This window comes from Choristoneura fumiferana, chromosome 10 (assembly GCF_025370935.1).
Source record: "Choristoneura fumiferana chromosome 10, NRCan_CFum_1, whole genome shotgun sequence".
NCBI lineage: Eukaryota > Metazoa > Arthropoda > Insecta > Lepidoptera > Tortricidae > Choristoneura > Choristoneura fumiferana.
Genome location: NC_133481.1, coordinates 3,199,387 through 3,213,589, shown reverse-complemented (window position 1 = coordinate 3,213,589; position 14,203 = coordinate 3,199,387). Strand labels below are relative to the sequence as shown.

The window sequence follows — 14,203 nt, the reverse complement described above, 5'->3', positions numbered from 1 at the left end:
TTACAGAAAGAAGGAAGGACTCATTTACAACGGGTGGTGCATCAAAAGTAGATCAGAAAATTTAAACGTAACAGCAATACATCTACGAATACATACATAATTATATCGTACATATACTATACGTCCAAAATAAATATAAGTCATACTTAGCTACTTAACTGATCGCTCAGATCACGTGTTATTTGTTTGACCTCTAATTCGATTAGATGCTAGGTCACCCGCTTTATAGACTTAAGACTATATCAACTATGACCTAAGCGTGACGACGAGATTGTAAGGACGTTAAGTACCTATCTTTTTAATACGCTCTTACTTGTAACTATGTACCTATGGGGAATGAATCTTTAAACTTGATTTTCACCAATTTTTACTGTTGTATTGTCACGAAACTTGGCAATTATGCGTAACTCAACTTATGTTGTGGGTGTCCATGCGTGGCGGTGCTTGCTTTCCATCACAGGTGACGGTGACCCGCCTTCTCGTTTTCCCCCTATCATATTTAAAAAAAGTTTTGATAACAACAGTACTTAGTATGGTAACTATAAAGCTGATCTGAATCAGATCATCTGACGATGACCTCAAGAAATAAAAACATAAGTAAACTATGGTTGGTTTTTTTTATGATGAGTCTTTTTGTATTTTTTATTTCAACTCCAAATTTGTTACTTTTACGGGTATCCCGTGAAACCATATCGAAAATACAAACTGAGACATGGATGCAAAGTAAAACCAGAAAAAGAGACCAGCACTGGGAATCGAACCCAGGTCCTCAGCATTCTGTGCTGCGTGCTATAACCCCTACACCACTGCTGGACAGTAATCTAGGCACGAACTTTTCCTAGACGACGTGACGTTTTCGAGTGTGACGTCTGTCGACGCAACATAGATGTCGCTAGTACTGCTGCTTAAGTAGTAAAGTAGAAATAAGCAACCTGAGATATGTATGCATAGGAAAAGTTCGTGTCTAGATTCCTGTCCAGCAGTGGTGTAGGGGTTATAGCACGCAGCACGGATTGCTAAGGACCTGGGTTCGATTCCCAGTGCTGGTCTCTTTTTCTGGTTTTTCTGTGCTTCCATGTCTCAGTTTGTATTTTCGATATAAGTAAACTAGCCATTTCATGGGCTTGTTAGACCCTAAGACTATTCTTAGGGTGTACTGTAGGGTGGTATGCAATATTGCAATGATGATACTAGGGTCTGATGATGGAGCAGCTATGCAAGTTTACCATACGTTTTAACTAAGGTATATGAACTAATATCTGGTGCCCGCGGCTTCGCCCCCGGTGTACCTAGTTTTTTTTCTAAATCTTCTTTTATAAGAACCTTCTCCTGACAATAGCAAACACAACAAAAAAATAATTAGCGAAATCGGTGCAGCCGTTCACGCGTGATGCCGTGACCAAGGGAATTAGGGATTAATTTAATGCAAATTTGTTTCTTTAAAAAATAATGAGATAACTAAAGTATTTAATGTAGTTTCCCGCCAGAGCTCATCAATTTTTTCCACCCTCTGTATATACGTTGGCGAAGCGTAACCAAATATCTAAAGCCGAGTTTAGACTTGCAAGAAAAATCATGCAAGTTGCATTACATTGCGAGGCCGTAAAGCCAACGAGGCAACGAGTTTGTTTGTAGTGATCAATCGAGCGCCGCAATGTAATGCAACTTGCACGATTTTTCTTGCAAGTCTAAACTCGGCTTAAGATGTCTTTGAGCATTCGTTATACCTACTTATATAACCAAAAAAAAATGCTTTAATTATTTCCTTGACATTTTGTTTCACCCGCGCAATTAAATATTGCTCAAATTACATACGTTATTTATTATTGGCTTGTGAATAATAATGAAACGCCTACTGATTCCTTCGTAGCAAATTGCTATGAACAAAATTATAGGCACTGGACATAAATGGAGAACTGAATAAGAACTAAACTAAGTACAAATGCAAACTGTAATCTTGACCTTCACAGGAGGCCAGACGGGCGATGCACTTAGTTATAAAATCAATACTACACGATACTATACTATTAGATGTTATTTTTTTTATTCTTTCCATCTAATCTATTTTTATGTGTATCGAATATGCGTAAATAAATGTCTCTCTCTCTCTCTCTCTCTCTCTCTCTCTCTCTCTCCATACATGAAATACCTGTTTATTCGTTTTATTTAAAGTGAGTGACGTCTGGCATAAATTAATTATACCTATCTGAGGCGATAGGTACTTAATGTCACGCCTGTGAAAAACCCATGCAAAGAACCCATGATATAAATCATTGTTTTAAATTTGAAATTCGAATGAACTATTCGAAAACTTACCGGTATGGTATGAGTCTTCAAATTATCCAAAAAAAATATAGCAATATGGACACGGATTCATAATTTACGAATAGAATTTCGTGGGGTACCTAATTGAAAAGAGAAGACTTATAATCATGTCGCAGAGAATAAAACAGCCAGTGACATAACTGTCACTTGACTTGAGGTATTATAATTTAGCCCTTTAGGCTGGCAACACACCTGCAATACTCTGCAAAGAAGGGTGAATATTGAGCGTCTTTGCGACATTTCTTTCAGCCATTACCGTTTCGTCAGTATTGTTAAAAAAAGGTGATGCTCAGGTTTACATTTTTATGAAAACTAAAGATAATACCGATACTAACATCTATATCCTGACAACTTCGTACGTGGCACTTGGTGGAACCCTGTCGCAGGGAGGATCTGCTGTTCCTACTAAGTTTTTTTTATGAGTGCGGCAAATGTTGACTGCGACAGGAACAGAGGGGCTACATGAAACTCGCAAATCGAAGTTCGTATCGCACCGTCCCTTTCACTCGCGTATTAAATGACATAAGCGTCAGCGGGACGGCAAATACGAAGTTCGAGTTTTGCACTTCGTGGTATAGGGCTAGGATTCTACCGAGTGTGCTCATACAAGCTTGTCACGCTATAGCTATAGCGCTAAGCTATACGCTATAGCGTGAGCAAAATTCTTGCGGGTTGTCCTTCCGTTGTGCTAATAAACATGAGATAGTAACGCTTAACCACCTGTAAGTACCCTTAGTGTACGTTTTCGGTTACAAAATACGTCACGATCGCGTTCGCGTTAAAATCTCAATTTATATGGAAACACGAACAGCGGAACTCTAGCGGAAGGTTTGCGATACACTAAGGGCACCGATCAAAACCCGATGAAATGTAATTTATTTATTAATCAAGTGTATTTTGTTTCTATGATGTGTATTATTATTTTTTCTTTCCTTTTTGTGTTCTATGAGTCATGTTGCTTGAAAAAAAAAAGCTAGAATATACAAAATGTAAAAAAAGACTTACTCAGCAAAGGGAACCGGCTAGCGGGGTGCTTGCCAGGGGGCGAGCTGGTGGCACTGAGGTCGCTCTGCGAACTGTGGAGGCTGCTCTTGCCGCTGCCCGCCGCTGAACCAAGCTCCATGCGCACGCGCATGTGGCGGCTGCAATGGTAAATAAAACGTTACCAAGGTTCTATTCTATACAATACAATACAAAGACTCTTTATTGTACACTAACTAACCTAACCAACAAAAAGTTGAAAAAAACCCCGACCTTGTCACTTCAAAGTTCAATATCTCAAAAACGGCTGTACCGATTTTGATAAAACATGTCTAAGAACCATCGCTAAAAAACCTGCTTTCAATTAAAAAAAACCGCATTCAAATCGGTCCACCTGTTTAAGAGTTACGGTGCCCCAGACAGATACAGACACACATAGCGATCGAACTTATAACACCCCTCTTTTTGCGTCGGGGGTTAAGAATGACATGCATCAGTAATTTTCGTACAAAAATGTCTAAGTGACATTACTTTCGTTCAATCCATTCGTGACAGCTCTTGTGACTCGACCTGTACACGACACATTTAAGAAGTTATAATTTATAGATATTAATTAAGTATAAGTACGTCAGCAGCAGAAGTGGATGAGCGTGACTTCTACTGCCAAAGTAATATAATAAGAGATCATTTTGGGCACCGCAACCGCTCATTCACTTCAGCTGCTGACTGTACTCAGAATTCAAATAGCTCCAAACTGTCCTTAATTGCTTTAATGGGGAATCGAACTCCATCCTCTGCGACAGGAAACTGGCAATCTCCAATCGTGTCAAATGACCCAATCGTCGGGTCGGATGGCGAAGCAAAATTGCGGATTGGCATAGGTTCGTTCCGCTGATCGCAGTTGATCAATATTAAATGCATGTGATTGGAACAAATGAGGAGTGACCATTCTAATAGGCTCGATATCATGTGGATCATTTGTAGCATGTTAAATGTGCGTGCAATACGTTGATATATTTGGATCTAAGTCCTTACTCATGATAATCACTGTATTTAGCATTGAGTTTTTATAGTAACGCACTGGAATGACTGTCACTCGCGCTCCAAAATTACAATACAATAACTCATTATTGCACACCAACACCAATACAGTAAGCAGAACAGAAAACGCAAGTATAATATACTCGTACATAGAGATTTTCTAAGGTAAGCAATAGGCGGCCTTATCGCTTCAGAGCGATCTACCCTTTTTAATAATGGTTACGTTATTTGTATTTTGTTTTTATTTTATTGCTTTTGTATTAACGTTAGTGACTCTTCATTTAAATTTATAATTTATTAATTCTGTTCCTGGTTATGTTTTTCAATGTATTTTTAGGAGGTATACTTATTTGATCTTGGTTTTAATTTTAATTTTATGGCACTAACTTAGGTAATAAGACAATAAAATTGTTAACAATATGAACTTTATATGTTTGAAATAAATTATTAATGAACTAAAAGAATTTCCTTGCTCACCCGCGACCTTACGATAGCTAAGGCTACGTACACACTATGCGGCTAACCGTGCGGTTTTAGCGCGCCGTCCCTCTTCAAAGTATCGGTCGAGAAAGAGAAGACGCGCTAAAACCGCGCGGTTGGCCGCATAGTGCATACGTAGCCTAAGCTTATGCAAAATATGCGTGTTCATGCAGTTCATCCACCTCCACACTGTAAGAACACACACAAATCACACAAACCCAACCTTCCTCCCTGATATGGACCTCCGCAAAGTAACGCCTGATTCAATAAATTATTAATATAATGTATAATATTTACTGGGGAAAACCCTGTGGTAGCTTAACCAACAGCCTCTAAATCAGAGAGCAAAACACTAAAACAAACAATGATTTCTATGTTAATTCTGTTATTTCTTGAAACTCTACATTCATTAGTTGTGTAGCTTAATTAGATCGAAAGTGAACGAACCTTTAATTATGCTTATCACTCAGTTTGTTTTGACGATTTCAACATTTTTTGCAACTTAGTAAACAAGCAATTTGCGTGTTGATATCAATTCATGTTTAAGTGCACAAGCTCGATGAGAATTACTATGTATTAGAAATTAAATGCTAAATATGAAAAACGTAATCATAATTTGAAAGGTAAAGCTCAGACAATGGGGCTATCGTTTTTTGTCTCACTAGATGGCGCACTGTTGCGTGAGGTTTTTAAGAATGGTTTTGAAAGTCTGTTCTTACGGGCGTGGAAACAAAGTTTAGATTAAAATCATATTTAATACACCTTAAAACCGTACCATATAAATATTGAGCATGCCACAGTGTTGCATAGTCCCTGTTTTGTTCGGAAAAAAGGGAGGACAAAGGTTTCCGAAAGACAAAACTGTCTCAAAACACAGACATTCATTTCCCCGGAACGCATATTTGCCATAATCAATTTCATATATTGCAAAATATTCACAAAATTATTCTAATTATAAATAAACCCGCGTAGCTCACCCAAAAACTATGAGATTTGACATTTCGGAGATCTCACGCTACACTAGCGCCTCTAGCGGCGAATTCATTCGCGATAGCCCTCATTGAGGCCAATCATTAAAAATAGCATGAGCATGTAGTTAATATTGAAAACTAATTTAAAGATAGCTCAAATCACTTGAATTAAGGATTAGTTAAGGAAAAATAGCATTTGATACTACTTATTAATGAAAGTTAGAGATAAAATAATAATGCGAATTACCTCTTAGGCTTCAAGTTAGTGTTAGTCGATTTAGAACTTAACATCCTAGTAACACTGCAAGCAGTTTGAGATCTTTGCAAGGAGAATGAACAGTCCACCTTCGATTTAATATCTTTGAAAGATTTCATTTTGTAATCTGCCTTGAGGTCTATTGTGTTTTTCTTGGTAAGGCTTTCACGTCTTTCGGGCTTCTTTACTGTCTTTGGGCTGCTTTGGACGCTATTATCAGCATCTGTACTACGGTTTGCTAACATAGTTTTCAATTTACTTGGCACATCACGTTTAGGCATTTTGTACTTCTTAAGTGTGAAGCTCCTCTTTTCTTCCTTACTTTTAACAGTCGATCTAACATCTTTTTCGCTGTTCAGAGAATTACGCTTGCTGGCTTCTTTAGGAGTTTTGTCTTCGTCCACAACATGAGTCGCAGCTGGAGCATCTTGGTTCATAGATTCCTCGATAGGAGTAAAATAGGTATTTATTTGACCAGGACTAACATTCTTTTGACTGCATTCCGAGTGTGTCGACGGTGTCGAGCCTTCGGGAGACATATCATCGATGACATTTAAAAATACCGGTGACGTACGGTGATTTTCAAAGTCAGTGTAAACGCCACTGGATTCCATGCAGGAATCGTCGTTTCTGTTCACAATCAGAGGTGGATTTCCATTGCTACTTTTGCCACCATACAAGGCCCCATCTATTACTTGAGCTTTTCGGTCTCCTCTGTGCATGTGATCATCCAGACCGTCGGCGTCACTCTCGGTGAAGAAATCTGAATCAGTCATCGGATCTGCTCGTCTAGTCACGGGAACATTTTGCCATTCCATTTCTATAGCATCTTCACGGGGTTCTATAGAATGATCCGCGGCTCTGCTTACTGGCCTCGACATTTCACCATCACCTTGATACCCATCTAAACTCGTAATACTAGTAATACTTGTAATAAAACTATTGGACACTTTCGATGTTTCCATAGATTTTGGATACTCATTTTTATTGTCCGAGTAAGTCTGTGAATCGTGCAATGTAGAGCTAGAGAACTGAGAGTAAGTACTTATCTCACCGTTTATGTCAGAACTATCGAGAGGTAAATCTTCCGGTGATGGAGTTTGTTCAATTCTTTGAACTACTGATCGATTTTCATGTTTACAATCCAGAGGCAATTCTAAATTAACTGTTGTCTCAGCTATGGAACTGACTGGCTCTAAAATGCTACTGTGAATAGAAGGCATGAATTCTTCATCTATCATATTCGGAATAAATTCAGCTTTGACAACGTCGATTTCTTCAATTTTATTTTGTTTATCGTCACAAGTCACGATATCGGGAATAACTGACGTTGAACTTATGTTTTGAGCAGATAAATTATCACAAGACTTAGATACTATTATATCCTTCTTATTAGATTCAATATGTTTTACCATTATAGGTGCTGTGCAGTCATTCTTTTCAAATTCATCGTTTTGTATCGTTGAAACTGCTGAGTTGCTTTCAGTCTTATCAGTAGACGGCGTGTCACTATAATCGGGTGATACTTTACTCTCATTATTATCACAGAATATTGGAAGCCCCTCCACTGTTGGAGAAAAGGCGTTTTCTAAGTAGCAAATATCATCCATCTGGTCAGGCGTTAAAATACCCAAACTATCGTCAAGTGAATTCTCTTCATTTGTCCTACTTAGTGAATTATCATTAGGACTCAAATTTGAGTCAAATATTCGAGTATGTATTTGCGATTTGAGTTGCAAACAGAGGTCAGACCGGGAATGAGTATTAAAAGTTTTCGTAACAGGATAAGTTATTTGATTTTCGCATGAGTATTCGAATTCTCGCATTGGTTTGTCATCGAAGTTTATAACGTTAGGCAGCCTTTCGGCACTTTTATTTATGGAAATCATTGAATTCTTTAAACTTTGTGTGCTTAAAAGATCTCTTTCAGTGCTCTCTTTGAACGTAGATGTCGCTGGTTGGAGATCGAATAGAAGACTGTACGGTCCAGATTCATTTTGATCTTTCTCATCCACGAGTTGTGTGATACCGTTAATGAGCCCTTTAGTTTTTTTATCAACGTTCCGGTCCTGCTTCTTAGTTATTTCGTTTAATTTTTCTCTTAAATCTAATATTCGCGGGTTTTTCTCTAATCCCTTATCTAAGCTTAAGCTCATTTTTGGAACTAGGTTTAAGTAGTTGCTACGGAATAGCTCTTTATTGTCTCCTGTGGTTCCGGCATCTATGTTAGCCTTCTCCGCTCGTTCAGTAGCATGTTTATCTTTGGAAGAATTCATAGCATCGATACTTTTCATCGAGTAAATGCCTCGAATGCGCAGCTTGCCATTTCGGTCGATGGGGATCTGAAACAAACGAAATTAATATTAATGAGGTGTTTTTCCTTGACGCTGGCAACCTTGCTCGGTACTTTACTACTGATACCATGAGATTTTATCTCAATGCGGTAGCTGACGTCAGTTACTTCACTATATTGCACGACTATGATGTTTAAATCTCTTTGATACTACATATACCAGCAGGTTGTTGCAGATTTTTCTTTCTAATAATTATATATCTGTTTAATCAAATGGTACTACTTGTATATTAATTTATTTCGGGGATCTCAGAAACCATTCAAACTATTTTGATCAAATTTTTTATGTGGGGGATTTCGAGGGCTCGCTATAATCGCTACATTTGAAATTTACTACGGGCTTTAAGGTGGAAACTAAAAGCCAAACCCTTTCGCTCCGAGAGGAGCTCAGTATCAGTACCTAGCTGTGGAACAGCGTGAGATATATAAATTACCGTTATCCATTATCTACGACATCTCTAATTATCTTTAAGAATGTTGGCCAGTCTGCGCTGGCGCTGCCTTATAAGAGGTTTTGCCATACATAATGCATGGAGTGGATTGGCAGCCAATACATACACGTGTGACGACATATAAGTCACGCTTGCTGCATTCAAAAGCTTATGTTCAGTTCTGGATATATTTATCGTGAGTAAATCGTGTAAGTGTAAATTGCTCAGTAAGCCGTGGTGGCCTAGTAGATTGACCTATGCCCTCTCAAGCAGAGGATCGTGGGTTCAAACCCCGGCTTGCACCTCTGAGTTTTTCGAAATTCATGTGCGGAAATTACATTTGAAATTTACCACGACCTTTACAATATAATACAAATATTCTTTATTGATCACCAAAAGCAGTACAGAGACATTACAAAAATAATAGACAATAGGCGGTCTTATCGCTAAAAAGCGATCTCTTCCAGACAACCAACGGTGAAGGAGAACATCGTCAGGAACCTGAACAAACCTGCACCAGCAGTGGGTGGGTGGGATATAATATAGACTGGGATGATGAAATACCATAGGTTTTAACTGGGGTTACCAATGTTACCATGTCAACATTTTTAATTTCTTAGAAAATTCGGAAAACTTTTTTTTATATAAGAGGGGGAAAACAAGCATGTGGGTCACCTGATGGGAAGCAATCACCGCGGCCCATGGGCACCTGTCAACACGAGGGGTATCACAGGTGCGTTGCCGGCGTTGGTGGCGGTTGGGGTGCGGTATTCGGACATTTTTTATTTTATTTCAGAGTGTAAAACCGTGTCCACAAAACAAATAGGTACAGAAATCAATCTAGGTACATACAAAGTGCGCTCGAGCAACGCACACATAGACACTGCTCACGGACATCTCGGACCGGTTGGGAACACAGCGAGCGCGAGTGCCATCCGCTTGAGACACGCGTCTGTGAACTTTTTTGTGCAATAATGGAGAATGCGAACTTATTACACTCTAAAATATGACAATCGTGAATTTCGCCAATGTCGAAATCGTCGCAAGATATTTTCTGTGACGAATTTGTAATATAACAATGACATTAACATTAAGTGTTTTGATACTTACAGAATCGCACCTAAGTATATCGCGGAGTGCGCCGCGCCTGCCGTGAGCGAACATTTTGTATTATCCATACCTACAAAATTATCTGCCCCGACCGGGCATCGAAACCGGGACCTCAAGCTTCGTAGTTAGTCTTACCACTTGGCTATCCGGTCGTCAGACCAAATACGCTCTAACAGTGCTCCAAATTAAGGGTAGCCGCCATAAAGGAGATATTTTTGACGCCTTAGTAACGTACTCGTACATATAATAGTTATTTATGTGGCTGGTGCATAATGAGAGGCATCGAGTTTCATAATAAGATCACACGAGTGTTTTAATGCCTAATTATGTATAGCCGCATACATAACTTTATCTACATGCATATCATAAGTTTTCTATAATATGTTCAGATATGGCCTGTATTTTGACTTTGAATTTGACTTTGACTTTGACTTTGACTTTGACTTTGACTTTGACTTTGAATAATAATTATTATCTACATGCATGTCATAAGTTTTCTACAATATGTACAGATATGCATTGTTAAAAAAAGTATTAGGTACCGATACTTTAATGTAAACATTAAGATGCACTGTACTTTAATGTGAACATTAAGATGCACCCGCAGATACCAGGTTTCTTAATAAAGGCCATTTGATAGTCGTTTCTGAACATATAATAGGGAAGTTATGATATGCATGTAGATAATATTTATTTTAAGCCCTTTATAATCCCCATTTACCTACTTTACGTACACATTTACTTTATATGCTTACCCAATGTAACCAAACCGTTAGCTTTCTAATATATGCCATTGTCTAGCAGCAGCGCAATGGCGAACTATATTTTTAACTGAAAGAAATTATTACAATCTTAGCCTTCGATGTTTTACCTGTAGCCGTTCGATAATGTTTCGACATTAGCAATTATTTGCGACGCAGTAATTTTTGTCATTTCGAAACGAATTTTTATTGTACGCGTAATTAAACCACACGCTATAAGTAAGTATTTCCACGATTATTAAAGAAACAAAATACCTGGTAAAATGATGCAACTTTACATTACACGGAACTTCATGTTTTTATTTTCTAGAATATATCTTAAAGTATACTTCGTTAGTGGCCCTAGTTTTGGTACGTAAGCTAAATGAAGATATGAATCGCAGAAATTAGAGTTCAGCCTTGCGGCTGTCCTCTGCTAGACATTATGGCACTCATTGGGCGAGGCCTATGTCCAGCAGTGGACTGCTATGGGCTAATCATAGCCATAGCATGAATGTTTTAAATGTACAATCTTCAACCGTAATCGAATAATAATAGATGCAACTAATAATAATAACTAAGTACTATATTTTTGCCTGCTTCTCCACTACTAACAGAGGAACAAATACAAACACTATGTTCTTCTAGTAGCGAAGAAGAAAGGTATACATATATTGTAGTTCATTCATAAGGACCCTCACAAAGTAACTTCGGAATCAATAAATTATTTAAATTATGAAAGAGAGAGAGAGAGAGAGAGAGAGAACAACAACACAACACACAACATGGAAAAAAATAAGAATAAAATACGCATCATGACATGCCACGAAATGTTCCCAAACAAGTAATCTGCCGGTCGTTTGAAAGATGTTGATCTACCTTCGGGACCATCAGGTATACCTAAGTACGTTGAAAATACACTAAATCAAAATGAAACCGACACAAATTTCAAACTCCAAAACACAAACATTATAACCAATAAAAAAACAAATTCAATATTGCAAAAAATGACAAAAACATCGAGTATATTAGCAAGTTTATTGTCAATACAGAAACCCGGCTCGAGCATTTAGCAACACAATAGTCATTACTTGCATATTTGAATAAACGCATCAACTCACGATTATTTCCGTCGATGATAGCAGAAAACTTAGCGAAATCGATCCAATTCGATTTAATCGCTTGTGAAGTGAATTCCGGGTAATAAGGAACAGGCAGATATTCAATAAGCTTCCTTTTGTTACAAATACCATCCAATATTATCGAAAACGTTTCACGCAATCACATAATATTGCGTAAATATTTCCAGTGGCAATTTACTTAATACGTTGAAGGATATTTTCAGGCAATACCATTAGGGCGATGGGGATCACCAATTATGATCGACAGACTACAGTTCCGTTCTGTTTGGGCCGCGCGGCCGTAGAGGATGCCAGGTTACACCAATTTTTAATCGTTTCTACTAAGACTAAGCCATTGGACAAGAATAGCAAGTACATCTCGTACAATATACTATACTTAGATTGGCTAAAAATAAAAAGGTTAATTGCTTTTATTTCATAATTTATTTCAACTAGACTTAATGCAATAACAACGTTTTATGTGCTACAAACTACAAAGCTACCCGACAACGTGTAAGTGTCATTAGCTAACTAAATAGTAAGCAAAAAACCGGCCAAGAGCGTGTCGGACACGCCCGAAATAGTTCCGTAATCATTACGAAGAAATTAAGTAATATTTTTCCAAGGATTTCGAATTTTGTACGGAAGATTCCAAGTTTAGGTATATTTTATACCTTAGGCTGCTATTTACTCTTAAATACTAATAAATTCAACCGTTAAGTTTCCTTGTAAGTTTGATATACTTACTACCATCTTTTTTTTCAAATTTTTCCACCCACCGGTTTAGATTTTAGAGGGGGGAGGGGGGCCCGATTTAAATGAAAATTTGCACTTTAAAGTTGAATATTTTGCAAACAAATCACTGAGTCGAAAAATTGTTTGAACAACTCCGTAATGGTTTTAAAATACCTATCCAACGATATCCCACACTACAAGATAGGATGAGAAAAAAAAATCACCCCCACTTTACGTCTATGGGAGGTAAGTACCTACCATTTTGTCGGCATAGTTTACATATTATATTCGTGCAAAATTACAGCTTTCTAGCATTGATAGTCCCTGAGCAAAGCCGCGGACGGACAGACAGACAGACATGGGGAAACTATAAGAGTTCCGTTTTTGCCATTTTGGCTACGGAATCCTAAAAAAGGTTTTTGTACCTACCCCAAGTCACAAAATAGATAACAGTACAAGTACCCACCAGAAGATATTATGGGTCCGTCTTATTTTAAAACCAGGCACGGAATCACAAATACTCATGAAAAATGCGTGTTCAATTCATCTTATTCAATCTTTTGAAATATTCCAGATAATTCTAACAAATGATCTCTCTGCCTAGTCGCTTCCTCATGACTGTATGAGGATTATGGTCATCAACGAGCGGTATATACTTGAAATGGATTATTTTTGTTTCTATCAGCTTCTGGTCATCGGCCACATGGCCACATGTCCATCCTGATTTATCTCACTTTCGAAAAGTTACGTAGTTATTGGATAGGGATAAACGAATTCCTCATAGGCGAAGTCACGGACAACAGCTAGTTTAACAATGTATGTATTTGTCTAACCCATACAGTCTGCGGTTTGTTTGGAGCCGTTGAATTAAGTCGCTCACCACGGTTCAGGGAGTTGTCACGGATGGTGCCTCCGTGGGCTATACTGTCATAATGGCATTCTGAATGGACTCTGTACCAATACAACTTTATTTTATAGTTTTATTTTGACACAAGCTAATAGGCCCAACATCATCACACTATCAGCCGGATGATGTACACTGTTGAACAAAGGTCCCTTTAGAATGCCACAATGAGCGACGGCTGCCAGCAACTCTCATGATGTCGTCAGTCCACTAAAGAGGGTGGCTTGCCAACGTCTCGTCTCCCGATTTATGGTCGACGCTCTAGGAGATTTCTCCCTCAACGGTTATCTGTTCTTCGAGCCATGTGGTCCGCCCATTTCCACTTCAACTTGCGTATTCTTCGAGCTATGTCGGTAACTTTAGTTCTTCGGTGAATTTCCGTATTTCGATTTTATGACACAGTGTATGTAAATAAATATTGAACACTAATATACGAATGATTTATCCTTTGTTGGTAGGTACAGTCGAACCATTTGATTCCTGGCCCACCATAGAACGGTCACACAGTAAGTGTCACAATTAATTCCCTTGCCAAGCAATGTGAATGTTACTACCTATGACAAACCACCGTGGTTCGATAGTACGTTAGTTTTAAAGGTATACTCGTTATCGTGCAGTTTCTCGCGTTAGATGCCTTTAAGTAGATGCTCTTTAGCAAATAAACGAACGAAAAAAAATAAAGACGTTAAATCGTGTACTATTGTACTACTCGTACTCTCTACTATTGCGAGTCAGGCTGGAGGAAACGCAACGCG

The 14,203-nt window shown here is 38.2% G+C and overlaps 1 protein-coding gene across 1 annotated transcript in view; it reads right to left on the bottom strand.

The window, feature by feature from the left end:
• toc (toucan) overlaps positions 1-14,203 on the bottom strand; it is a 131,738-nt gene that overhangs the window by 99,042 nt on the left and 18,493 nt on the right. The window contains exons 2-3 of the mRNA XM_074093062.1: positions 6,046-8,396; positions 3,331-3,467 (exon numbers count right to left, since the gene is read on the bottom strand). Of these exons, the coding sequence (XP_073949163.1) occupies positions 3,331-3,467; positions 6,046-8,396 (2,488 nt within the window). The remainder of the gene's footprint in view (positions 1-3,330; positions 3,468-6,045; positions 8,397-14,203) is intronic.